The sequence below is a fragment of the Natrix helvetica genome (genome assembly GCF_964273705.1).
Source record: "Natrix helvetica genome assembly, chromosome: 1".
Classification (NCBI taxonomy): domain Eukaryota; kingdom Metazoa; phylum Chordata; class Lepidosauria; order Squamata; family Natricidae; genus Natrix; species Natrix helvetica.
In genome coordinates, this window is record NC_138548.1 from 45865711 (window position 1) to 45893149 (window position 27439).

At 38.2% G+C, this 27439-nt stretch overlaps 2 protein-coding genes across 4 annotated transcripts in view; one reads left to right on the top strand and one right to left on the bottom strand.

Annotated features, from left to right (window-relative positions):
- Window positions 1–6733, top strand: part of BTBD7 (BTB domain containing 7) — an 86755-nt gene extending 80022 nt beyond the window's left edge. For 2 of the 3 annotated variants that reach the window (XM_081939445.1, XM_081939447.1), the window contains one exon: window positions 1338–6733. In XM_081939445.1, the coding sequence (XP_081795571.1) occupies window positions 1338–2135 (798 nt within the window). In that variant the 3' untranslated portion in view covers window positions 2136–6733. The remainder of the gene's footprint in view (window positions 1–1337) is intronic. The other variant, XM_081939446.1, reaches the window with a different exon arrangement.
- On the bottom strand, window positions 6333–27388 carry UBR7 (ubiquitin protein ligase E3 component n-recognin 7). Its single transcript, XM_081939465.1, has 11 exons — window positions 27007–27388; window positions 25332–25465; window positions 23014–23074; window positions 21375–21470; window positions 18432–18485; window positions 16579–16684; window positions 14276–14442; window positions 13465–13593; window positions 12133–12295; window positions 10630–10691; window positions 6333–9332 (listed from the first exon to the last, which is right to left on the bottom strand). The coding sequence occupies exons 1-11, from the start codon at window positions 27211–27213 to the stop codon at window positions 9240–9242; spliced, it is 1272 nt and encodes a 423-aa protein (XP_081795591.1). The 5' UTR covers window positions 27214–27388; the 3' UTR covers window positions 6333–9239.
- Between the last annotated feature and the right edge of the window lie 51 nt (window positions 27389–27439).

Below are 27439 nucleotides of genomic sequence, written 5' to 3' on the forward strand. Positions count from 1 at the left end.
ATAATGCATAATAATAATATAATACATACAAACACACACATCCACATATGTGTATGTTAAAAAGATAATATATAATATATTAATTATATTTTAATCTTATGCTGTTATAAATATATAAAATGGCATGGTTCCTGTTTCAAAGCATAATCTGTAAACAATAAAAGCCTTCCAACCAAAGTGGTAACTATCTATCTACTAATAATTGTAATAATTAAGTTACAAATGATTGTTAACTATAATTAAAATACGCTATCATAATGTCATTATTTAAACATGAATAATAATAATAAAGATCGAGTCAAAAGCGAAAGTGAAATGTTAAAAAAAAATCTTGCTTCACTTTTTAAAAAGCCTGCTTAGAACACCTATTCCAATCTCTGTGATAAAATTTTTGCTGACCAGTGTTACCTGTATTATCAACAAATCATAATTCAAGCATTTTATGTATAGTTATGACTTCTTGGAATCTGCCTATTGAATTAATGAATTCATTAGGAGCTTCCTATCAATAAGCAACCCAAAATGCATTGCTACAGGAAACACACAATTGAAGGCCTGCACATAGGACTACATTATCCTGGATACACAGCAGCTTTTTGTAACATAAGGTGTTTTTTTTTAATTACATTGCCAAATTGCAGATACAGTAAATGAAAATGTCCACTTTTGGTAGGAATTTGGGCTATCTCACTTTTCTACATTAATATGATTATGCTTGCAGCCCTGTTTTAATTTTTAACTACTTGCTTAGAAAACCCGAATTCTTTGTGCTCAAATCAGATCCTTTGACTTCTTGCAGAAGCATCAGTATAAAATACTACATCGTTTATGAATAATTATTTCTTATTAGTTTTGAAACAGCACTCAACTTTTTCATTCCTGAGTAAATACAATATGATGTATAATAAAACAGGGCAAGTTGAATGTCAGATTCTTAGCTGTGTAATGTTGGACTTTTGTAGAGTAAAGTTGTCCTGGGACAGCTAGATGACAAGCACAAGTGTCAACTCCCTGCGTTGTCATGGGAGGCAGGGAGGGGGAGTACTTCCACGCATACTGTCGGCTGGAGTCGGATCTCAGATTACTGCAGCCGGCTTGGGACGGGTGCATCTTACAGGGGAATGTGATCTGTGACACAGACTGAGGGAAGGGGAGGGACAGGAGTAAAGTTCAGAAATAAATCAAACAAAGCACAGGCTTCACTGTGAACAGATCTTGCCTAATGGAGCTCCTAATAGATCACTGGTTTTGTATTTAAAAATTGACTCATTAATTATGATTCAATTAGGGCATCTTTAGGAAATCTGACAAGTTGTAATTGGTTTTCTCTTTTTCAGGGTATTCAACCTGTTCTCAATGAACTGATGCCGGATATTGCAATGGGTGTGTCAACTATATCTCTGAAGGACAGGAGGCTGCCAGAGCTTACAGTAGACACAGAGCCTATCCTGGAAGTTACACCAGGACCACCTCAGCACATTTCATGCATTCAGACAAGGCACATACATAGTTCACGGAAGAAACATTCAGCTGAGCAAAAACTGGATCCTAGAGAGTGTCAGCAGGAATATCCCGATTTCTATGATTTCTCAAATGCTGCATGCAGGCCTTCTACTTCTTCCCTTACCAGGCACACCCCTTCACCTTCCCAAGGTATCTATTTTGGCCCCGATTTATATAGCCACAATAAAGCGTCGCCCAGCGGCTTAAAAACCACTCAGTTACCTAATCACATCTCTCCTAAAAAGCTAGAAGATTCCAGGAGAGACTATGCACTTTCTCAAGAAGGGCATTCGCACAGACAAAAGAATGAAACGATACACCTCAATGTCTTAGAACAACCTCCCCAGAGGTTGGACTTGGCTTTGGCTGCCCAGGAGAACCCTGGGAATCTATCCATTCATGCAAGGGGACGTACAAAAATGGAAACGGATTTAACGTATGGACTAACCCCTAGTCGACCTTCCTTGCCTTCCTACAGGGAAGAAATCCGCGATGAACCATCTAGCAGGAGATTGGTCGACACTGAGCCTCTGGAGAGCGAAGTCCAGAGAAATGTAGATTTGGAAAGAGAAGAAGTTGCAAGTAGAGGAAGAAAGTCTCCCGACTTCCTATACAAAAAATCTGCCCTCTGAAAACCCTCCACCTCCACTTCTTCTCTGTGCCTAAGACTTGTGAAAGATCAGTCTTTGAAATCCCTGGCCTGACATTTTCTCAGGCCAGTTTTTTCCAATGCCAGCCGCTATATCATTTTTTTAATTATTATTTTTGTATATACATGGCTTCATTAAGAAACAGCATGCTTCCAGTTTATTTGGTATGCTGCTTCAAGGGTTTATGTTTTCAACAGATTTTTGCTAAAATTCTGAAAAAAATATATATTTTAACTGGCACCTTTTAAAAAGGAAAAATAAAAGGTAGCCTTTTTGCACCTGTACATTAATTTTATTAATTTTTATATTGGTATGTTAAACTTCTACTGTCATATTTTATAGGACTGTATGTTCATACTATTTTGAGTGTCTTTTTTTTTTTTAAGAAATCATTTCCCGGTATTCAGTGTGCATTAGCTGCATACTTGCATATTTAAGATGTATTTTCTTACAATGGTGAAAATATCTGTCTTTATTTTTTAATGACAATAGGAATTCCAAAGAACAGCACACTTACAAAATTGCTCTGGTTAGGTTTGCAACCTCTCTGCTTTACCACTAATACAAGAATCCAGTCCAATGTGTATGCTCTGTTTACCATGTCTCAGGCTGCTGATGTAGCAAGTGTTCAGCAATGTCTGTGGCCAGGATTTTCTTTGGAAGTGAGGAGTACAAGTCTGTTATGATTTCTGAAAATATTCTTTTCCTTTTGGAACGTGAAAACTTTGAAGAAACAACTTTCTAAGCCCTTTGGTTGCAGTGCGACGAATGCTTCAAATTTGTCACAGTTCCGTAGCCGTGCTTTTCTGATTCTTCATTTTAGACAAACACATAGATGGTAAGCACAAGAAGGTGAGAAAAATTGTTTAGCATTTGACATGGGTGTTAATGCTACATTTGGTAGAGCAGCCCTCCTCTGAGGAGAAGTCAAGAGGAACGCTTACTGCCTTTTTTCTGTCTCTGAAGAAATCAAGGGCTGCAGTTTTAGTAATGTTATATATATATATACTTTGTTTTTGTGGACAGAAAGCATATTTGAAGATGGCTACAACTTAATGAGCTATAAACAGTTTAGCACTTAATTTCTTCATTCCTCTCTTGAATAGTTTGGAGTTGGTTGAAGTTGGTTAAACCATATTGGAAGGGAGGTTCTTTTGGGTTTTATGAACATAGAGATGCTGGGTGGATAGATTATTGCCACTAAGAAAGGCCATTTCAGCAGTCAGTTGTTACAGGTACTTGCCACGTATTTCTCTTGCATGGACTGGGGGAAAAAATCAGTACCACTGTGTGGTAATACCTAGCAAAGGCTTGACTTGATATGGTGGTTAATTCTCTAAAATACAGCTCTTCCATCACTTGAACCTTAGCAACATTGAACCTTTTTTTAACATTGTTAGCTAACCTTAAATCTATTTTTAAATACTGTACTTGAGACTGTTGAAATGTACATTTTGTTTAAGTGTTTTTAATTATTTTCTGAGCTCTTTTTTAAAGTCCCCACTAATCTTGTAGTTCCCAGTCCTCACACTTTAAGGGGAATCACTGTTAAAAAGGAATGAGAATGAATACCTTGTCCGGATAGTTTACACTACATTAATTTCAAGCGTTGTGTTACATCTTTGTGAACTGGAAAAAAAAATATTCTATGAAAAGTTGATTCGGTAATAAGACAGCACTCTGAGGATAAAATAATCACTTATTGTCATTTGTCAAGCATCTTGTTAATGATCCAGAATTTAAACATGGTTTCTGTCAAACCTGTTTTAAGAACGATGCTTTGCTTCAATTTGTGCACTGATAAAAATAGTATCCCATTATTTTATCATATCCAGTAGTAGCGCGATCTCTCCCTTTCCCCCTCCCTCCCTCCCCCTCTCCCTCCCCATCCCTCTTTTGCACACGTGAGCGCGCACATTCACACACACCAAAACTGAAAACATTTCCTTTTTCGAACATGAAACTCAATCTTTCTATGTATATTGGCTTTGTCTTGTAGAGATCACGGATAGGGTTCTTCTGATAGTTTCCTGGATTTGCGTACTGTACACTCCCAAAACAATATTCTTGATTAATACTCTATTTCAAGTAGGGTTTTTTCCAACTCTACTCAAAGCCAATCTACTAGAGAAATGTGATAGGATGTATGGATGAGAAACTCGAGGCACAAATGTTCAGTCTCAATAGTAGCTATTGAATTGATTCAGATAATTCGTTTGTTTTTTTTACTGTGGAATAACTTATGAGAAGCATAAAAACATACACTCCATATGTGAAGTAAGCTATCATTTGACAGAAGTTTTAGATGAAGGTAATTCTCTAGCAGACCTAAGGGCTGTTGTACCCCTTTAACAACCTAAGCCTAAACATTTCCATTTGAGCAGAAGACCTAAAGAGTTTAGAGAGGCTGCAGAATTCTGGCTTATTGCCTTTTCCTCTGGGCCATATATAAATGGAAATTAATCCTCATCAACATTTGGGCTTTGTTAATTACTAGTGTATTTTAATTATATCTCAGTGAAATTATCTGTGGACCTTTAGGTAACTCTTCTATTGACTTTGCATAAGGAATTTCATCCTACCTATCTGTCCCTTTTTAAAAGTCATCTTGATTTTATCCTGTTTGCAAAAGGTGTTTCTTAAAAATATCTGTGATCCAGTCAAAACAGGAATGCAAGGTGTTGGTTTTTTTTTACCAATTTTGCCTAATAACGAATTAATAAAAGAATTTGTGTCATAATTGAAATTGCTTTTACATTCTGGTTAACAGATAATTTACTATGAGATGTATTTAAAGCTTTTATCTTCAAAATGCAGTATGCACAATCAATCAGCTCTTCAACATTAATAAATGATTATATACCATTTTTCAAAGTTTTAAGCAATTTTAAAAATCTTAATGAAATATTGGAATAAATCCACTGTCATTTGGATTTGAGATGGGTGGCAAATAAATTTACTAAATTTGTTAAGTGGCAGAGATTGTTATTGAACGAACATAAAGTAGCTTCAGATTATTGCTAAATCTTGTTCTAACAGTACCAAATCTGATTTGAATGCATCCTACAAAGGAAAAATGAGTTTTAAACTGTAGCTGGGATCCATTTCCATGCATGTACATTATTTTAAAAATTTTTAAATCTTTCATAGGCCCAAGGAACTGATGCTGCTTCACTAGTGTGATCAGCTGCATTTTTTCAGAAGACAAAGGGCTGCTACTATAGAGGGAAGTGCCACACAAGGCATTTTGACATTCACCCAATGCGTTTACAAATATTTTTGTTTGCAATACTAACAAAGCTACTTCTTGTAGTCCTTGCAAGTTTAAAGCAAAATTGCCCGGCTAACCATTTAGTATATCTTGTATTTGAACTTGTCTTCAGTCTTTTTCTGCCTATTAAGGAATGGAAAAGGGCTAATATCTTCTGCTTCAATACCTTTGGTTTTACCTTGAAATATTATAAACCATTTTCATCTATTCTGTCTTATTTTGAAAAGGTCCGAAGATACCACTCTTACTCTAGTTACTTCCAATTACTGTGTGTTTGTTTATATGGTGGATGGATATTTGTGGAATATTGGGGAAAACTGAAGGATGAAAAACCAATCTGTTTCTATACTTGTATGCATTTCTGAAAGATGTTAAGTGTCCATGATAAAATTCTTGTGCTGTTACTGGTATAAAGTGCCTTCAATGCTAAAAGCTCAGAAATTTTCTTAAACCAACTTCATGTCCTATGCAAGTGTTTTTTCTACAACCTGCATAACCAGTACTTTGTAAAATTTGTTTACGCTTCAATTGTACATATTATTTTTAAGAAAAATAGAATTTTTATTTAGGTACCGCCTAGAATTGAATTCTAGTCTTGTGTGATGCATTGTAAAAGAATACATTTCTCTTTTGAGTACCATTATAATTGTAAAAAGGTTTTCACTGGTTCTATTTTTCTACTGTTGCTGAGAAGCATGTTAACACTGACTTTATCCTACATATAATTGGTATTTCAAATAAATGGCTTGTCTAAAAAAATACAAGTGTAACATACTTTTCATTACAAATGTTCTGCTTTTATGAAACTAAGTTTTTGAAACTTTTTGAGTTTTTAATTTGAATGGGCCAAATACACTGAGATACTATTCATGACCTGCATGCTTTAAAAGTACAAATAAAACTCTGAATTACAGTAGGCAATATCTTTATTTGAAACAATTCAAGTGCTATATAATGAACATTAAAGGTAGAAGCAAGGAAAAGAAAAAGCAGACTGTGACAAAGATCCCAGCATGTCTTTTCAAATCATTGGGAAGGTTACGGAGGTAGGTGTACCACAGAATATAGATAAGGTGACAATCTAACTATTTCAGTATATTCATAAAACTCTCACCTCAAATATTAGGATTTTTCTTTTACATCCACTTTTCCTCTTTTGCATTAGTCATTTAACTTTCAGCTTGAGTTCTGAAGAAAGCTTCCTCAGTGTCTCATATTTTTTGTTGGTTTTAATTCTATACTTACATATTTGTAAGGATACCATTCATTTCACCTTTAAGCAAGATATTAAAAAGTGTTTTCTCTTTGTCTCATCTGCGTTGGATGTGTTGACTATATTACTTGCTGCAGGACAGGAAGCTAACCATACCACATTCCAGCTACTAATGGCTTACTCTGCCTTTCAGTGACTCTGATATTCAAACTAAATGAACTGCTTTAAGACCTCATGGTCTATCAAAGCTAATGAAATGTATTCTTTATTTTGAAGTGTTTATTATGGAGCTCACTTGATTTCTGGCCAGCCATTAAATCAAGCCACTTATAGGGCTGCGATAATATAAACATGGATGCATAAAATGTTTCAAGTAATTAATATCCAAATGGAAGCACACCTTGGCCCCTGCATGAAATAAAATTGATGGTTTTGTTCTGGGACGAAGAGATACAGGGCAGAGAAAAAGAGCTAAGGATATTGGAAGCAGTAATTGAAGGAAAGGAAAGCACTGGGAAGATTTGGAGAGGTAAGCGGGTGGGTGGGATATGCCACGATGGAACTGCTGGAGAAAGTGCCCTACTTGCCTTGTAGAATCACTCTGTATATTTGGATTTTGTTTTAGTGCAAATTCATACGTTACTGAGGCTTTTGTCCCTGATCAACTGTAGCTGATCTCAATGGCTTAGCCGAATTTCTGGAATGTGATGGTTTGGAACAAAGCATTTTCCTTTCTATGAATGATCCTACTATTATGTCACCATTGATTATATACTTTACCTCAGGAAAGGATGACATAACAAATTAGCATATCCAGGATTTAAACAGTCTCATACTTTTGTGGGTGAAAATTTTTGCATGTGCTGGTGTAGGTTATCTGTTCTTTAGAAAGGCAATTACCTAATTAAATTGATCAATTACAGATTTATTGAACATCAATTGGTTACAATAAATCTGTAATTGATCAATAAATTGAATTATATTACAGTTTGCTTAGATCTAATAGTTGATTTATGTTGTCTTTCAGATCCCTTACTGGTTAGAATGGAAAAGACAATCATTTGGCACTTTAACATCCTAAACCAGTCATAATTCAAGTTTATTGGGGTAATTTCTGTTTGGTATTGCTCTCCAGCAGGGATAGATTTTCATTTCCTTCTGTCCTATTATATTTGTCAGGAGTAAAAACACGTAGCAAATTGCAGCTTGACAATATTTGGAGGGCTCTCCTTATGTCAACAAAGATTGCTGAAATTGAAACACACTGCCTGCTAACGCTTCTTCAATGCATACTTACCAAACTGCATCATTCATTCTTTAAAAAATTCTCTAATTATGTAAGACAATTGCTTATTATTTCTAATGTACTGTTGGTTATTTTTCACACCATTCTAACAGCAATAAAAAGCCACACAGCACTCAAGAGAATCACATCTTATGGCTATATCAGTGACTCTTAATTAATTTAAAATATAATGAGAAAAATCATAGCCCATGAACAGCCAACGTTTTCTGTGACGGTGGGAATCGGGGGGTGGGGAGAGGGATGGGAGACAGACATCCTACTAGATGAGTAAATGCATAATGTGCTTTCAGGTTTAAATGTTTACAACTAGCCTTTACAACACTCACCAACTTTTAAATTAAAATACCATTTTATTGAAGTATTGGTATACAGCATGATTGCTGTGAATTTCTAGTAGTTAGGTATTAAATTTAACCAATAAAAATAGATGTTCTTAAATGTTTTAAACATTCTTTTCAGTATTAAGAATTTGTATTCTCTAACATAATTACAAAAGATCACAGCCATATTTTACAGTTTGGTAAATAGCTTTGTAGGCTGCTCTTCCAAACATTTGCAATTACATTATGTCAGTTTCAGATACTCCTTTCAGTCTAAAAAGTCGTTAGATTAACCTGATAATTATGACCTACCAAAAAGCAATTTATACATTCTGTGCTGGCAATCAATCAAAACATATTGGTAATATCACTAAACCTCTGCACTATCGTTGCCTACCAGTTAACAGCTGTTTATAATACACACTCTGGCCTCAGTCATATTCATTCAACAATAATGAATGTCTAATTTTAGCTAAAAGTTGTACTTCAACTAATTCAGCAAGCCATATAAAGATCCAAATTGGCTTTTTAACAGCAACAGCTAGCAGAATATACCATAATGAATGTCCTAAAACCAAGCTGATATGAAATCTTGTGTTTAAATAAGTCTTTGACAAACAAGTACCTTGACCCTGAACCTGAATGCTAATTCATTAAGACCTTTATCTAGGTTTTTCTTTTAAGTCATAAAAAAGATTGTTGTCACCCATATCTTAAGAGGCAATCAATATAGTTTCTAAGTAGGTATCTTCTGAAAACTAGCCAGCCCTTCCTTTGACCCAAGTGAATCCATGATTATTTCACTTCTCAGCATAGTTACTAGGAAATTGATGTATGCATGTGGCTGCAAATAATAAACTCAGCCTTCTAGGACACAAATCAAGATGAACAAGAAGTTAGATTTAAATTGGGACAGAAACCCCAGAATTTAGCAGAGACAGCTGTAGATGTAGTCTCTTAAGACTTCCAATCTAGTCTAGCTGCAGTAGTACTGCATCTGATCTACCCTCCTCCTCTTTCGGGACTGAAATTCTTCAAAAAATTGCTGAATGTCCTCTCGTTTAACAACCTGTTAACAAAAAGGAAACAAAAACAGGACGATAGTATCTATGTTAAAGTATAAAACATTTCACTGATGTTTGCATAATTATATTTAGATGTTTAAGAATGCATTTAAGTCAAATGCACCAATCTAACCAAAATAATAAATATTCACATGTATGATACCAAAATTTTAAAGTCCTAAAAGAATCATAGGGGTGGAGAAACTTGTCAAACTTCAAGTACTCACTCAATATCTTCTGGAGTTGGGGGAGGTGAAAAACAGGGCGTACAGATGTTTTTCCGCCCTGTTTTTCACCTCCCCTGCCTCCGAGAGCATTCTGCAGGCCAAAAATGTTGGTCTTACCTTCCAGTTCCAGCCCGTGAGGCTTGTGAACGTAAGTCCTGCACTTGGCCAAAGGGTGGGGGCCGAAGGGTGGGCAGGGCAATGTGGGAAGGGCAGCCTCGTGGTCCTGTGAGGGCTGGATTAATGGCTTCGATGGGTCATATATGGCTCATGGGCCGTAGTTTAAGGACCCCTGTTGTATACTTTCATAATTATGGCTAGTTGAGAGAAGTTCAAGCTTATCTTCCCCATTTTCAGACCACTGCTTTAACAAAGGAAACAGCTAGGCATATTCAGATCAAACTATCATCAATCTGATTAGTAACAGCATTATTCCAAATATTACATTGTAGAAAATTACTAAAACTGGGCAATTTGGTCATGGTCATCTAAAATCTGATTGATCAGTTTGAATTTCCCACTTTGGAAGCTACTCCAAGGTCCTGGAACATTTGCTCAATAAGCTTTGGCTTCAAGCAATTGGCAGAGAGTGAAGACCAGAAGGTGCTGTGGAGTTGTGGAATTACCCTGTAAGAAACTATATTTCTGTGTTATTTTAATTAGCAAGTGACCATTTTTATTTTTCCCTATAGAAATCTTTATTGAAGTTATTGAGTCGGAAATTTAATATTTTTGCCTACCCTGGGATACATCTTATCCTTGCTCTAGATTACTGGTAGTACATTCCTGCTTGGCTCTTAAGGAGGAAAAGTGGGGAAAGCGCTGGAGAAACAGTTTATTTAAAGAGCTTAAGACTCCATGTTCCAGGTGATCTGTATTAATATAAATTATATGGGGATGTCAGTAGCATACAGTATTTACTTCTCAAATATGAAAAACGGCCCTAATTGTGTCATCTGTCTTATACAGCTGAAAATCCATATGCAGTCTGTCAAAGTGGCATAGGTACTTTATGCTTTATTTTTAAATTATTCAAAGAATATTTTCATAATAGTGTTAGATGGTATTATATACTTACTGTTCCTTCATTTGCAAATCTTCTCAAATAGTCTGTCAATTCTGTTTTCAAATCATTGTACTCTGAACCAAATAAAAAATGATTTTATTGAAGCCGTGTATTTATATTGTTTTTTTATCCTTTGCAGCTTGTCAATCAGCTTTAAAGATATCCCCGTCCCTCCCAGTACTGCTTTAACTATACTACAGTTATAGGTAAAGGTAAAGGTTCCCCTCGCACATATGTGCTAGTCATTCCCGACTCTAGGGGCGGGTGCTTATCTCCATTTCAAAACTGAAGAGCCAGCTGAAGATGTCTCTATAGTCATGTGGCTGGTATGACTAAACAGCAAAGGCGCATGGAACGCTGTTACCTTCCCACCAAAGGTGGTTCCTATTTTTCTACTTGCATTTTTACATGCTTTCAAACTGCTAGGTTGGCAGAAGATGTGACAAGTAATGTGAGTTCACTCCGTTATGTGGCCCTAGGGATTCAAACTGCTGAACTGCCGACCTTCTGATCGACAAGCTCAGTGTCTTAGCCACTGAGCTATTTTATACTGCCCCTCTATCTCCCTTTATTTTTTATATTTAAAATATATTGGATTATATGTGCCACATATATATTATATGTGTCACAATATAGGCCCAGGTTATTGGTTTATAAATAATTTAAAAATATCCATACTCCTTATTGCTCAAGGACTTAGCTTATCTAATTTAGACATTTCTGATAGATTGCTGCTGACAGTATCCTACAGGGACAATCCTATAAATTCTTACTCAAGCGAAAGACTCAGTAAAGTCAATGGAATTTTCTTCTGACTCAGTAACTCTAAGCCAACATTCTAACTTAGTTAACTATTATAAACAATATTGTATGAGATTTTTGTGGACTGATTTTTTCCAGCCTCCAAATTAATAAAAATGTTTTAGAGCATCAATTGAAAAAGCCCTCTCTCCCAATTCTATTTTCATACAAAAAGTGAGATGCTTTTCAGACTACCATATTTTTCAGAGTATAAGACGCACCTTTTTCACTCAAAAAAGAGGCTGAAAATCTAGGTGCGTCTTATACACTGAATACAACATTTTTTGCCTCCCAAAACTCCGCCCCTTCACCAAAATGACCGTTCATAGCTTGTAGGTTTCAGAGAGCTCCTGGGGATTGGGGAAGGCAGAAATGAGCGAAAAACAGCCCGTTTTTTGCTCCCCCAGCAGCACTCTGTAAGCTTCCTAAAGGCTATCCATGCCCTTTTTGTGACAAAAAACGGGCCATTTTTTGCTTGTTCCCCCCCCCCCACACACACACATTGAGCACTCTACAAACCTCCTAAGGGCTATTCATGCCCTTTTGGGGGGGGGGAAAAAACAGGCCCTTTTGCGCGAAAAACGAGCTATTTCTGGGAGGTTTGCAGAGTGCAAAAACTTTTTTTTTAACTTTCCTCTTCAGAACCTTGCTGTGTCTTATACTCCAGTGCGTCTTATACTCCAAAAATATGGTAGTTCTCTTTTAATTACTTACCACAGATGAGTTCTACCTGCTGTACTCTGTTCATACTGTTAAGTGTGTCCATTAGAGGATCTCTTCTATCTGCTTCTTGGTCATTTGTCCCTTTATTTTCATAAGCCAAGACAGTATCACATTCATCTGTTAGGAATGGGACTCCCATATCAGAATACATTTTCTGAAGAGTAAGAAATTATTTTCACTGTATATGTGTATCTATAAAATATTTCATGAATCCAAAATAGAAGCAAACTACTTTCAAATTCATTTCTTTAAAAAGTAGTAATTGCACACATGAGAGCATATAAATGCCTTTAAAAATAGTGTAAAAATGAAATGAGATGGGGAGAAAAATAGCTTTGTGACAAAGGAACCTAAGCAATTCAAAACAACTCCAAGCTTATGAATGGAGAAACATACAATTGTGGCTCCCTACACAAAATATTTCTTTTTCCCCAGCTTTTCATAAAATTTTATAGGGACAAATCTCTGTATAGATTTTCAAATAACAGTACTAAACACACTCATATTTTTCTAATATACTAATTATAAAGAAATACCCTACTGAGTGTAAAGTCTTTTACATTTTTTCAATGTTTGCTGCCAGTTTTTTTTTTTTTTTATCTTCCAAAAAAGAAGACAATGAATTTAAGATGAACTGAGAGCCAGTTTGATCTAGTGTTAAGGTGCTGACCTAGAAACCAGGATGGTGAGTTCTAGTTCCTCCTTAGGCATGAAAGCTAGCTGGGTGACTTGGAACAGTCACTCTCTCTCAGCCCAGCCCACCTCACCGGTTTGTTCTTGCAGGGAAAATAGGAGGAAGAAAGAGGATTAGGTATGTTTGCCACTTTGGGTTATTTATAAAAAATAAAGGTGGCATTTAAAAAAATCTTTTAAAAATGGTAGACATAAAATTATAAACATAGCCTCTCCTCCTCAAGTAGAAACAGCTCCCCTAGGGGAAACAATGAAAGAGCAGTCCCACCAGGAGATGTGATAGTACAGTGGTTACAATGACATATTTCAGGCTAATTCTGCCAGTAGTTCGATTCCACCTGACAGTAGTTTGATTCTCACCAGCTCAAGGTTGACTTAGCCTTACATTCTTCAGAGATCGGTAAAATGAGGACCCAGATTGTTGGAGGCAATATGCTAGCTTAGAGAGTGCTTAGAGAGTGCTGTAAGCACTGTGAAGTGGTATATAACTCTAAGTGTTATTGCTATTTAAGTGTTGAAAAAATAAATTCAACTAGATCAACACAGAGCAACATGCAATTGTTTCAGAAAAGAACTATAGATTCTTCTAGAACACATATACAGTAGATAGGGCAATTTAAAAATGCATACCACACATTCTTTGCAGGTGCACAATTTGCTTCGCCAGTTGTGTGGCCAGAAGGTGGCTGTATTTTGCTTCAGGTTCTGCTTGGCTTGAAGTTCTTGCAGCTTGCACACTGGCATTTCCTTCTTAACTGGCTGCAATAAAATATAAGTTACCAATGTTATTTAGTTTCCTTATTCTTTGCTCATTCCATTTTGCTTAGTCCTCCAGATTTACTGTTTACAGTACAGTAATATGCAGTTCTTCACTTTCACATTGATATAACTAATTTCAGAAAGGCATATTCCACATGAGAAGAGTTTGTAAATGTATTCAGCTAACTACGCTTAACAGAAACCTTCTCATAGTTTTGAGTTAAAAGCATGAGAAAGAAAGATAATAATGTATGGGGTGGGATTTATAAACCTAAATGCTGTAGTTCTATTCTCTTGCAGGCAGCATCACGGGTTTCTATAAATTACTTTTTGGGGGTGGTGGATGCCTTCAAGTCAGTCTTGCCTCTTGGTAACTCACTGAATTAGTCCTTGCAGTTTCCTTGGCAAGCTTTCCAGCAGTCATTTGCCACTGCCTGCTTCCTAGGGCTGAAAGACTTACCCAAAGTCACTCAGCTGGCTTCATGCCTAAGGCAAGATTTGAATTCATGATCTCTCGGTTTCTAGTCCAGTGCCTTAACTACTACAACAAACTCTCATAAATTAGAGTAGGCTACATGACTCAACTTAATACATATTGTGGCAATGATGCAGCCAGGAATATCATGAGCCCAGAATTATAGCTTTTAATAATATGGTGTAAAACAAGAAACACAGGTCTTACCACTGAACATTTATTGCCAGAACTGGTAGACGGTTCATTAATTTGTATTATTTTATCCTCAGTCTTCATTTGATCTACACTGTTTTCATTTTTGATTACTTCAGTTTCTTCAACATTCAACACAGTTCCATCATCAGCTGCAGCAATAACTTTGGTCACAGTTGGAACTACAAGAAATAGACACCTAGATCTATTAGAATGAGTATAGTAAATGCTATTTCTACCTCAATTAGCTAAAATAATTTTGCATAATTAAATATCAATGTAAAAACAATCAAACTAACATTGCTAAAAAGGAAACATGTCACATAACATGATCATTTATATTCTATTTCCAAAAAGACATTTTAATAAAAGTATTGCAATTACAAATAATAATCTATAACTTTTAATGAAGTGTAGGCTACTGAACTTATACAGAGATGTATAAAAGTTTGCAAAATCTTTTGAATTTTCAGTATTGTATATCCAAATATTTGAATATCCAAATATATAGTTTTTGATAATTTTTCTCAATAAATCAATGAACAAGAACTTGTTTAATTGGGTCCCCCTTATCTAGCATTAGGACTTGTGCAACACAATCTATATCAACTGCAGCAATAACTTTCACATTGGTTAAATTTATATTATATTGGTTATATTTATGCAAAAATATTAAAAAATCAAAAGAGTTCACAAACTTTTCAGTATTGTTGTATTTTATGCCCTGCTCCTAATGGAAAAAATACACAGAATTCCAATGTTTTCGTGAAAAAATTGTCTGTGAAAGTTACAAGTAAGAAAAGTATGTCCTGGTGGCAGGACAAATGTAGTTATATAAAATTTTATATTCCATATAAATATATATAGGATTAGTTCAATGCTATATCCTCAAGTACCCGTATTATCGTCACTGACATTTTGAAAAAATAATGAAACTGTTGTTTCATTAAATTGCATCTGATTTTTTCATGCTTTTATTTTAATAAGTGTCAATAATTTAATAAGTATTTATTTAATTTAATAAGTTTAATAAGTGTTCTATTTCTCAATAGAATATAATTTCCCCCCGATGACAATTAAGATACTGTATTGGACAACTACCTCACCACTTCACCTTCTCGTGTTTTATGCAGTCATAATATTTAAACTAAGTTTCCAAGTCGTTCTCCTGCATTTCTAACATCAAATTCTAACATCAAAATTGTCAAAACACAGCTAATTAACTTGAAATGTAATTTTTGAATAAAAATTTAAATGTATCATTTAATAAGCCTGTACCTAATATTTTACAACATGATACTAGGTGACTATATTCAGAACCATCAGAAATCAGTAAAATCTATCACAGCTGTGATCTAATATCACAGGGCCTTGGAAAAAAGTATTCCTAACCCTAACCCTTAAGTAATATATATATATATTGATGAATTATAAAGACTGGGAACTATCTGCACATATTTTATACACAGGTCACCACGGCTGGACCACACTAGAGAAGCACAAATGCTTATCTTTATTTTCTTCCAATAATCCAATCATGAGTTACACAAACGTTGCTCAAGTAAGAAATGTACTCACATACAGTCATGTGAAAAAGAAAGTACACATTCAGAAAACAATTAGTTATTGCTGCTACAGGTAGTTCTACAAGCTATTGAATTGTACGGCATACTTAGTGTTTTACACATGGTGTCTGCATTTTGACTTTCTCTTTGTGAAACAAATGACATGATGTAACATGCAATGTGTTATTGTTCATCTGAGGCTGTATTTACCTATTTTAAAGAACTGCTAAGGACAGATGATTTTTACTATGACCTGATATGTAAAACCATAGAACTCAGAGGGTGCACTTTCTTTTTTCACATGACTGTAGATACCATTAGATAAGAATACAACTTCTTACAAGATTATTTCTCCCTAACCATAAACTAAAAATTTTAATTTTATTTTTTTACAGAATATAAAGTAGAAGTTTGAGCAAAATATTTGACAGCTGAATACAGTTTTACAATTTGCTGCATTTCAACCCTCAGTAAGCAGCTGAGTAATAACAGTAGGTCAGATTTAACTTTCAGAATAGAATTCTTTTCCATGCAGGCATGTTTAGTATTAAAATTTTAGATTGCATATCATAAAAAAGTAAGATATTTAATCCCAAGCAATGCATTAAATTAATAAAATACAACAAGATGAATACATATTTCACTCATGCCAATTAAATTAATGCATCTAATCAAAAAGTTTCAATTTCACTGAATCGTGATACTTGGTCAGGATTAAACATTAGCTCAACAACAACTTTTATTTTTCCTTACCTGCTAACCGCGAGGCATATGCCCACAAGAAGGGGCAGTGATCCATGCAAGACTGACATACCATTTCATGAAAATCCCCACTATCTGGAGGGACAACACCAAGATGCTGGGGAAAAGCAAATGGAAATGCAGAATGATTGTGTATTACTGACAAACAGCAGGACTCTTCATTAAAATTAGAACAATGAATCACAGAATTAGAGCTCATGTTTTTCCTCATAAATTTCTATAGTCCACATATGCAGTGTATATGGCATAAACTATAGACACTTGCTGAAAGATTAGCTTTATTTTCAAAGTTATCATTCTTTGAAAAGACTGTAGTTCATATTACCGTGTTTCCCCAAAACTAAGACGTACCCTGCTAATAAGCAAAATTGGGCTTTTCAGAGCATGCACCATAATAAGCCCTACCCCGAAAATAAGCCGGCACCCAACTATTTAAGTGCATGCGCAACCGGTCCCCACCATTACCACTGTACCACCTACCGGTACAGCTTGCGGGGCAAAAAGAGGGCCCGCCGCAAAAATAGCAGCAGGCGAAGCAAAGTGCTTCCACCCCCGCCCTTCCCTCCCATGCAAAAAGAGCCCGCTGCAAAAAGAGCAGCAGGCCAGCAATACGATCACCCCCTCCCACCTGTTCCTTCTTGCACAAAAAAACATTGCACACCCCACCCCAATGGTAAAGGCAGCCTGCCTGGTTCCCTTCCCCACCGTCCCTTTAGCGAGGGGTGGCAGGTGGGGGGGGGAGAAGCGTGGCGCACCTCTTACCTTTCCAGGTCCGTTGCATTCCTCGCCCTTTTGTCCAGTGAATCCCCTTGTAAAAAAACCTCATGAGTTCAACTCGCGAGGTTTTTTTAACAAGGGGCTTCACTGGATGAAAGGGCGAGGAATGCAATGGATCTGGAAAGTTAAGAGGCGCACCTCTCAGCCCAATACCGCCCACCTTGCCCCAATGGTAAAGGCAGCCTGCCTAGTTCCCTTCCCCGCCATCCCTTTAGCGAGGGGTGGCAGGTGCGGGGGGGGGGGGCGAAGCAAGACACGTGTCCTAGCGCTACCAGATACTGACAGCTCTGCTGCATTCCTTGCACTTTCGTCCATTGAAGCCCCTTGTAAAAATAACCTCGCAAGTTGAACTCATGAGGCTTTTTTTACAAGGGGATTCACTGGACGAAAGGGCAAGGAACGCAACGGACCTGGTAAGGTAAGAGGCGCGCCTCGCTTCTCCCCCCCCACCTGCCACCCCTCGCTAAAGGGGCGGCGGGGAAGTTAACTAGGCAGGCTGCCTTTACCATTGGGGCGAGGTGGGCGGTGTTGGGCCGCAAAGCATGCCTCTTACCTTTCCAGGTCCGTCGCATTCCTCACCATTGTGTCCAGGGAAGCCCCTGGTAAAAAAAAAAAAAAACCTTCTCTCGACTTCAAGAGTTTGATTGAACTCGCAAGAAGGGTTTTTTTTTTTTTACCAGAGGCTTCACTGGACACAATGGTGAGGAACGTGACGGAGCTGGAAAGGTAAAAGGCGCGCCTTGCTTCTCACCTACCCCAGAAAATAATAAGCTCTCCCCCTATAATAAGCCCAAGACCATATTTCGTGGGGCAAAAGAAAATAAGACCCTGTCTTATTTTCGGGGAAACACGGTATTAAAATGTTTCTCAAACATAACTTCAGCACCAAAATTGTTTTAACGCAAATATAAGGACACCTTTTATGGGTTTGATATTCTGAATTCACTTATTTAAGGATCTATGCAACTATTTTCTGAAAGATTTGGCTGCAATAAAAAGCTGGTTTTTACAAGTTACATATTTCTAATCCTTTCCATTTATGAAACAATCTTATTACATTTACTTACCCTTCCATGAAACCAATCTTCACAAACTATGCACTGGATCATTTCATCTGGGATCTAAAGGTAGAGTCATTGTACTATATTACAAAATATACTATTACTTCAACTCTTCAGAAAGGGGTCTTTGAAATTACAGAGAAATGTACTGCTACTATCAGTTTAGCTTGAGTTGGCATTCTCATATATAATGATTTATACCAGGAATTCCCAACTGGGGATACGAGGCGATATTCCAAGGTGTGTGAAAACAAGGGTTTAGAAGTTTCAAAATTATAGTGTATATAGTTATATGCATATAATTATTTTAAGGGGTGTGAGAATATACCAGAAGCGTTCTAGGGGTATGGAGTATAGAAATATTGGTATCTATACTGTCAACACATTGCTACATCCAGTTCAAAAGGGTTTGTTTTATACCATTAAAGTTTCATGTCATTGAAAAATATTCATTCCACTTTTAACTTTCAACACTGAAAAAGTGAATGAGGAGTAAACCCAACTCACCAGACAGTCTAATGACTGTTTCTTTCTAACCTTGTAGATACCGTATTTATCGGCGTATAACACGCACAGGCGTATAACACGCACCTTCATTTTAAGAGGGAAATTTCAGGAAAAAAATTTAAATTTCAAATAAAGAACTTTGAAGCATCTTTTCCCTGAAGACTCGTGTTTAGTACATTCAGATGCTTTCTTTCCTCTTTCCCTCTTACTTGTCCAGGTGCTGTCCACCAAGCAATGCCAACGGGCGGCACCTAGGAGTAGAGCCTTCTCTGTGATGGGCCCAACCCTCTGGAATGACCTCCCCCCCGATATTAGAACTACTACCGACCTCCGCTCCTTCCGACAGAAACTTAAGACCCACCTGTTCCAATTAGCTGGCCTGGCCCATTTATAGTCCCATTTATACCTCCTGGCAAATATTTTTTATTTTGGGATAGTTTTTTAGGGGTGTTTTAATGTATTTTAAATTCTTAAATTTTAAATCTAACTTTAACTATTGTACAGTAAACTACTGCTACCTCCTCCAGCCACACCTATATTTATTTATATTTATATTATGTATATTTACTGTTTTTAATATGACTGTACACCACCCCGAGTCCCTCTGGGAGAGGGGCAGTCTAGATATCAAATAAAAGTTAAAAAGTCTATCCTTCCTTCCACCCTCCCTTCCTCCTTCCCTTCCTTCCTGCCTCCCTTCCAGTTCCCTCCTTCCTCTTTCCTCCTGCCTGCCTGCCTTCTTTCCCTCCTGCTTATCTATGCTTCCTTCCTTCCTTGCACCTCCCTCTTCTGCCTGCCTGCCTTCTTTCCTCTTTCCCTATCCTCCTATCCTTCCTTTCTCCCTCCCTCCTTCCCTGCCTCCCTTCCAGTTCCATCCTTCCCTCCTTCCTTCTGCCTCCTTCCTGCCTGCTTGCCTTCTTTCCTCTTTCCCTCCAGCGTGTTTGCTTTTCTTTCCTTCCTTCCACCTCCCTTCTGCCCTCCTGCTTTCTTTCCTCTTTCCCTCTTGCTTGTCTATCCTTACTCCCTCCTCCCCTCCTTCCCTTCCTTCCTGCCTCCCTTCCAGTTCCATCCTTCCCTTCCTTCTGCCTTCCTGCCTTCTTTCTTCTCTCTCCTGCTTGTCTGCTTTTCCTGTGTGCGCGCGCGCGAAAAAGAGGTGGTGGGAGAGAAATTTGAAAGGTCTTCTGCTTTCGGAACTCGGAAATACCCCCCCTCCCCTTTTCCTCCAGCGAGCACAGAGCTTGAAGGAGGCGAAGTGTGTGCGCGCGCACGAAAAGGAGGTGGTGGGAGAGAAATTTGAAAGGTCTTCTGCTTTCGGAACTCGGAAATACCCCCCCCCACTCCCCTTTTCCTCCAGCGAGCATGGAGCTTGAAGGAGGCGAAGTGTGTGCGCGCGCACGAAAAGGAGGTGGTGGGAGAGAAATTTGAAAGGTCTTCTGCTTTCGGAACTCGGAAATACCCCCCCACACTCCCCTTTTCCTCCAGCGAGCATGGAGCTTGAAGGAGGCGAAGTGTGTGTGCGCGCGCAAAAAGGAGGTGGTGGGAGAGAAATTTGAAAGGTCTTCTGCTTTCGGAACTCGGAAATACCCCCCCCCACTCCCCTTTTCCTCCAGCGAGCACAGAGCTTGAAGGAGGCGAAGTGTGTGCGCGCGCACGAAAAGGAGGTGGTGGGAGAGAAATTTGAAAGGTCTTCTGCTTTCGGAACTCGGAAATACCCCCCCCCACTCCCCTTTTCCTCCAGCGAGCATGGAGCTTGAAGGAGGCGAAGTGTGTGTGCGCGCGCAAAAAGGAGGTGGTGGGAGAGAAATTTGAAAGGTCTTCTGCTTGCTGTGGGCGGGCCGCATTTACATAGAGCAGGGAGGGCTGTTAAAGGGCCGTATTAAACTGTAAAAACATGGCTTCTTAACATTATAACGGCGTATAACACGCATACATCATTTGCCCCCTATTTTTCGGGGGAAAAGGTACGTGTTATACGCCGATAAATACGGTACTTGCATTTATATTGTTCTGAAATGTATTTAGAACAGCTCTAAATTTTTAAAATAATTTTTCAGTTATACACATTGGGAAAAAGATATACATTTCTATATCACATGTAGCTTATTCAATATTTCTGGGACAAAGTACATGTAACAGACATTCAAACCACAGTGTGATCAATTTAATGGAAATAAAATTTCTGAGAGATAATATCTGTCTTTTTTTTTATTAAAGACTCAGAACAGGAAGTATATTTAAATATAAGCTAGCCTCCTGGATCTAATTGTCTAAGAATGACTTATTTCTAATATCCAAAGCATAAAACAATAGTGGTCTTCTTTTATTTTTCAATTGTACATGAAAAATTCCTGGTTTTTCACTTGAAAAAAGAAAAGGCGATAAATTTATTACATTTTATGAACTGCATTTGCATCTTTTATATATCACTACAATACAATTTACCTCATCATCAGGGTCTGGGTAAGGTCTTTTACAAACACAATATAATCCATAGAAATTATCATTATATTTATTTGCTGGATTCACTGTTGCCTTTTCCTAAAAAAAATGCAAGACAGTACCTTAAATAGAAGATAAATCAAAAAGAAATTATATAAAAAGCACTTTATTTACTCTGTGCATCCTACTTCAATAATAACAGAAAAAGGCAATAACGCTTATCAACTGTCCTTGATGAAGACAGATTCAAATACTGTATAAAATAAAATTAGATCTTCCAACTAAGGTTAGGAGGAGCTCCTGCCTTTAGTATTTTTATAAATAAGTGGCGAATATATACAACATACTTTCCTCTTCTTATTTTCTCCACAATAACAACCCTGAGGTGGGTTGGGATGAGAGAGATGACTGCCCAAAGTCAACTGTAATATGTATTAAGATGAACATGCAGCAACTTTTTGAATTTGCTTTCATTTGCTATTTTACTAGGCTGATATGCTGCTGTAATTGTCATTTGACTGAGTAGCTTACAATTCTACCACACATTAACATGTTTAAACAACAAAGCAAGGGGCCAAACAATAAATATTACATAAGGTATTATTCCTATGGAGTTGACTCACAATCCATATAATTTATACTGTTATGTAGGAAGAATCCTGAAACCAACTCTCCCTAAAGGCCTGTTGAAATAACCAGGATTTTATTGTCTTCCAGTAATGTAAGGTGTCAAAATAATTTAAGAGCTGACCAGCTGATGCAATGAGGGGAATGAGTCAGCAGGGTCTTTGGTTTTTATCATTTAAGAGCCTGTTTAATAAGAGTTTTGGTTGGTTCATTGCGTTTTTTTCCCTGCTGTAATTACTGCTTGTTTAGATACTGCTTGTAGCATGTGTATTCCTATATTCGTATTGTAGATTAAAAACCACTATTTGGTACAGACCACTGTTGACTGTACTTACTCCTGGGTTGATACACATGACAGACATGTGCACACTGACATAAGGCAAGGCAATTCTCTAGAGCAGTGTTTCTCAAACTTGGCGACTTTAAGTCCTGTGGACTTCAACTCCCAGAGAGTTGAATTCTGGGAGTTGAAGTCCACAGGACTTAAAGTCGCCAAGTTTGAGAAACACTGCTCTAGAGGATCTATTCCAGAGAGAAACAAAAAAAGGTCTGCTTCTGAGAATCCTATAGATTCTTTGAAAGAGGGAATCTGGAGAGAGCCCAATCTTTCCTGTTTTAAGTGGGCCAGCAGAAATTACTGGGAGTAATATGTCCCAAGTCCCAGAAATCAAGTGACAAGCAGTGCAGATCTTGAAGTGGCTGTTATATGAATGAATAAAGCCTGCACATAATTACTCATTTGCTGCATTTCAGACTAACTGTAGCTTCAAGGGCGGTCCCATGTATAGTCTATTTGTGAAGTGAGTAAAGCATGAGGGACTATGAAAAGGTGATCTCTATGCTCTTGTTTTGGCGGTAATTCCAGCTGCTTAGATTTCTCTTGCAGCCTCCAACTGGACTTCTTAGTACCAAAAGCTTTCATTACACAATACTTTTCATAATTTCCAATTGAAACCAGATAAATAATTTTAGCTACCACTTTTCTCTCAAATGTAAACTTAATATTTATACTTACAGGATGTAGTTTGCATTTCAGATTTTTGAACTTGCTGTTTCCACAATCACAGCGAAAGTTTCTGGGGGGGAAAAGGGCAAATTCTGAAAGATGCTTGTGTCATGACCTTCCTACACTTAAAGCAAGCCATTTACAAACTATATTCATATGGGATGGAAAGCATCTTCAAAAATTATTAAATTATAATTATTAAATTGTATTCTGTCCATTTTTTTCAAACCAAAATAAATGTTTATATAAGTATTTACACAACTAATTTCAGTTATAGTTCTAAATACATCATAAAGTTTTCAAAACCACGCTTTTAACCCAGAGCACTATATATTGTGGTTATATTTTGTAGTGAAGTGTAGTCTACACTTAGCTGGAAATTAGGAACTTGAAATTATATTTATATTTATTTACTCAAGCATATCACTTTTAAAATACTCTGATGTAATAATATCTTGAGTCCAATAAATCTCTTTCTAATGAAGTGTCACAAAGGTATGTTTTTCCTTCTGTTAAAAAAAGCAATTGTATTCTATTGAGTTAGACAATCCTTGATTAACAACCATTTGTTGCAGCATCCCCAAGGCCACATGATCAAAATTCACTTCAACTCCCACCTATTTTCCCTACATCTCTGCCCTTTTGGGTGCCTTGCACTCCACCATGTATTTCTGTGTTTTGTATCCTTCCTTGTTCCTTCTTCGCAAGTACCAAAAAGGAAAAATGAAGGAATCCCTCTGTGCATGTGGCAAAGGCTGAAAGGAAGATGGGGCACAGCTGCAGGCTTTTAAGCCTTGATTCAGGCATACAAGAAGAACCTCTCTGTCTAGGAATCCCAGCACCCAGTGCATATGGTAGTATGTGGACATCTTTGTGGGAACTAGGATATGTAAGTTGCAAGGGACCTCTTGCATGGTGCCTGGGAACAGAAGCCCTTCAGAATTCTGGTGGAGGCAGGTGGGTCCCAGAACCACAAACCAGCCACGCCTTTCTCATCACATGGCCACTAGCACTTCCCCTGCCACATGCACTGAGGATTGCTCCAATATAACCCACCCATACATGCTGGCTCAGAACATATGCTATACTGCCTTGGCTGGCAATACTTGTGGCTCAGAGACCAATCTACCACCACTAGGGATACTGAAGGACTGCTGGCTCTGGATGCCACAGAAGAGGAACTGGGTTGCTTAGATATCCCAGGCCTACTGATGTAGCAGTATGGGTATTTTTGTGGGTGCTGGAATACCAAACATTTAGGGTTCTTTTATATGCCTCAATCAAGGCTTAAAAGCTTGTGCCACATCTTCCGTGTGGCTCCTAGCACAGTCTTTGCCACACACACTTGAGGGGGACTCATTTTTCCTAGTCAATATTTGCAAAGAAAAGACTTAACATTTACAAGCAGGAAAACAAGGAAAGATACAAAACACAACAGAGAATGCAGGGCTGATGCAGAAATTTTGTGTTGGGAATATATTGTTTTCTTCTCTGCAATGCCTAACTCAAATGCTTACTGACTGGTTGCTCTCATATAGATAAACAAGCAGCGGAGTTGAGGACAGTTTTCAGGCACCTCTCCATGATTGGCTGGCATCATGTACTATTCACCTTCTGACTGGTTGAAGCATTCAGCATGCCTGACTCCCAGATAAAGCATTCTCCCCATCCCCTGAATTTAGTCGACTTTTCAGGAAGAAAGTTGGATCAAGAGCAAACAAACAGCTTGTGGGTAAGCACTAGGTTTTCTTCTATCTCTTGCTAAAGCCTGCAGGCCCATTTTCAATGAGCGTTTGCAACACAAGCTGCAGAATGTTTGCTGTGCCTCTCTGAAGCATGTGTCTCTCCTCCTTCCTCTGATCCAAACAGCACACCCCACACAGCGTCCACCTTCGCCCAGGGAACTGCCACCACCTTTCCTTCCCCCACTGTATGCATCCCAGGCTGTACTTTCACCCAGCACCTGGCCACCAACAGAAGAAAGATAGCAATGGTCACTTGTAGGCCATGGTGGCATCAAAGCTATGAAATGGAGTGTGGGGCACCCAAAAGGGGAGAATGATGGGACGAGTTGAAGTGAAGGTGAGTGTTGCAGGGCAGAAGTGTGAGATCTTCATCTAACCATAGTACTATACTAGCCTAACAAATGTTACTTGGTCTAATGGAACTGCCATCACTAAACAGCGCAGTCATGTTTCACATAATGACCACATGGTTTAGTGATCAAAGTTCCAGTCCCAACTATGGCTATAAGTCGAGGACCAGTTTAAATAGCTGTGAAAACTGATAAAGTGGCCTAAAAATGAATTTACTTTCTCTTGGCTTACCTTTTTGTATATAACTCGAATAACTTGTGAGAGCCATGGCATTCATAGCTGCATGCTAAACAAATCCCTGCTGGTTCTTCACCTGCTGGTGTACATGTACTGCAGGCATACAATGCCTGCCTCTTTACAGCACCCTGGAAAGATGGGAGCAAAATAATGAAAACAGTTAAGGAAAGTACCATGTTACGATTTGCCTTTGCAGAGAAATCCTAAGACAACAAACCTGAATCCTAGAAGTTAAATAGTTTTATTCTTACTGGAAGTTTAACAGAATCCTTAAACATAGACACATCTTAAACATAGGTCATTATACTTACCTTACACCTAATTCAACCAGGAATAAGTGATTATAACTAATTTCCATTTACACAAGTAGATAAATAGCAAGTAATAATATCATGGAAATTGTTTATCTGAAAGAGATAAGACTGCTTCTATTCTTATTGCTAAGGAGCTATACAAAAAAACAAAACCTACGGATCAAAAGTGACAAGATCTTCTTAGTTGATGTCAGCTTTAAAGAGCAAATTTTGTATAGTGTTAAGGTTAGAAATTGGAAGGCTATGAATTCTAATCTTGCCTTAAGCGCCAGCCAGCTGGGTGACTTTGGGCTAGTTATTCCTTCTCAGACCTAAAAAAAAGAGGCAATGGTAAACCACTCCCTAAATTTCACAATTCTCATAAGTGATGGCAATACAGGTAGTCCTCGAGTTACCATCACAATTGAGCCCAAAATTGATGTTGCTAAGTGAAACTTTTAAGTGAGTTTGTCCCATTTTACGACTTTTCTCACCACACTTAAGTGAAGCACTACAGTTGTTAAAATTAGTAACACGGCTGTTAAGTGAATCTGATTTCCCCATTGACTTTGCCTGTCGGAAGGTCCCAAAAGGCCATGACCACGGGACACTGCAACCATCATAAATGTGAATCAGTTGTCAAGCCTCCAAATGTAAATCACGTGACCATGGGGGTGCTGCAACGGTCATAAGCATGAAAATGGTCATATGTCACTTTTTTCAGTGCCGTTGTTACTGTGAATGGTCACTAAGTGAACTGTTCTAAGTTGAGGGCTACCTGTATATAAGCAGGGACTTGGCAAGGCAATCTTCGATAATCTGAAAGAGCTGAATGGGCAGGGGGGGGGGGGGAGTAAGTCCGACACAAAAAGTAAGTCCAACATGCACATCAAGACAACTAGACACAAGAACAGTTTTTTCCTTGAACACCATCGCTCTGCTAAACAAATAATTCCCTCACCACTGTCATACTATTCACTAAGGCTGCATGACTATTACTATTAGTCTCTTCTGTTCTTATCACCCATCTCCTCCCACTTATGACTGCATGACTGTAACTTTGTTGCTTGTATCCTTACAATTTATATTGATATTGTTTTCTGATTGCTTATTTGTACCCTATGACTAACATTAAGTGTTGTACCTTATGATTCTTGACGAATGTATCTTGTCTTTTTATGTACACTGAGAGCATATGCACCAAAGACAAATTCCTTGTGTGTCCAATTACACTTGGCCAATAAATAATTCTATTCTATTCTATTCTATAATTGAAGGCCAGAGGTTGAGGAAGCTTTCTGAAGCGCCTTGGAGAAGCAGCCCTTCCAACCAGCCGGGCTCAGCCGGGCTCAGCCAGGCCCGCCCTCGTCTCTCACCTGAGAGTAACTGCAGCGCTCGTGATCGCTCCCGCCCAGCACGGCGCGCGCTTCGTTCTCCAGCTCCTCGCTTTCGGCCAGCACCTCGGCTAGCGACACGACAGGCTCCTCGGCGTTCCTGTCGCCCTCTTCGCCGCCCGTGGAAGTGTTGCTGTCGTTGCCGCCATCTTCTTCTGGGGCGCCAGAATCAGCCCTCGCCCTTTCCATCTCCCTGATGTCGCTGTTTCCCTCGCTCCGTCGTAAAAAGCCTGAGGCGGAGGAGGAAAAGGCGGGAAAACGCGAACCTGCTGCACAGACGACGCTTCCGCGTATACCGGAAGCGGAAAAGCAAGTCGCGGCGGGAAAACAAACGGGCCGCCTGCACGTGAACGGCGACAGCCAATCGCAAAGGCGGGCGGAGGCGGAGACAATGCGCGGTCGGAGGCGCTCCTGC

Coding starts and splice junctions, on each gene's coding strand:
- UBR7 (XM_081939465.1), bottom strand. CDS start 27,213: ATGGAAAGGGCGAGGGCTGATTCTGGCGCCCCAGAAGAAGATGGCGGC. Junction 23,075..25,331: donor TTCGAGTTATATACAAAAAG/GTAAGCCAAGAG, acceptor TTTCCCCCCCAG/AAACTTTCGCTGTGATTGTG. Junction 21,471..23,013: donor TGAAATGCAAACTACATCCT/GTAAGTATAAAT, acceptor CATTTTTTTTAG/GAAAAGGCAACAGTGAATCC.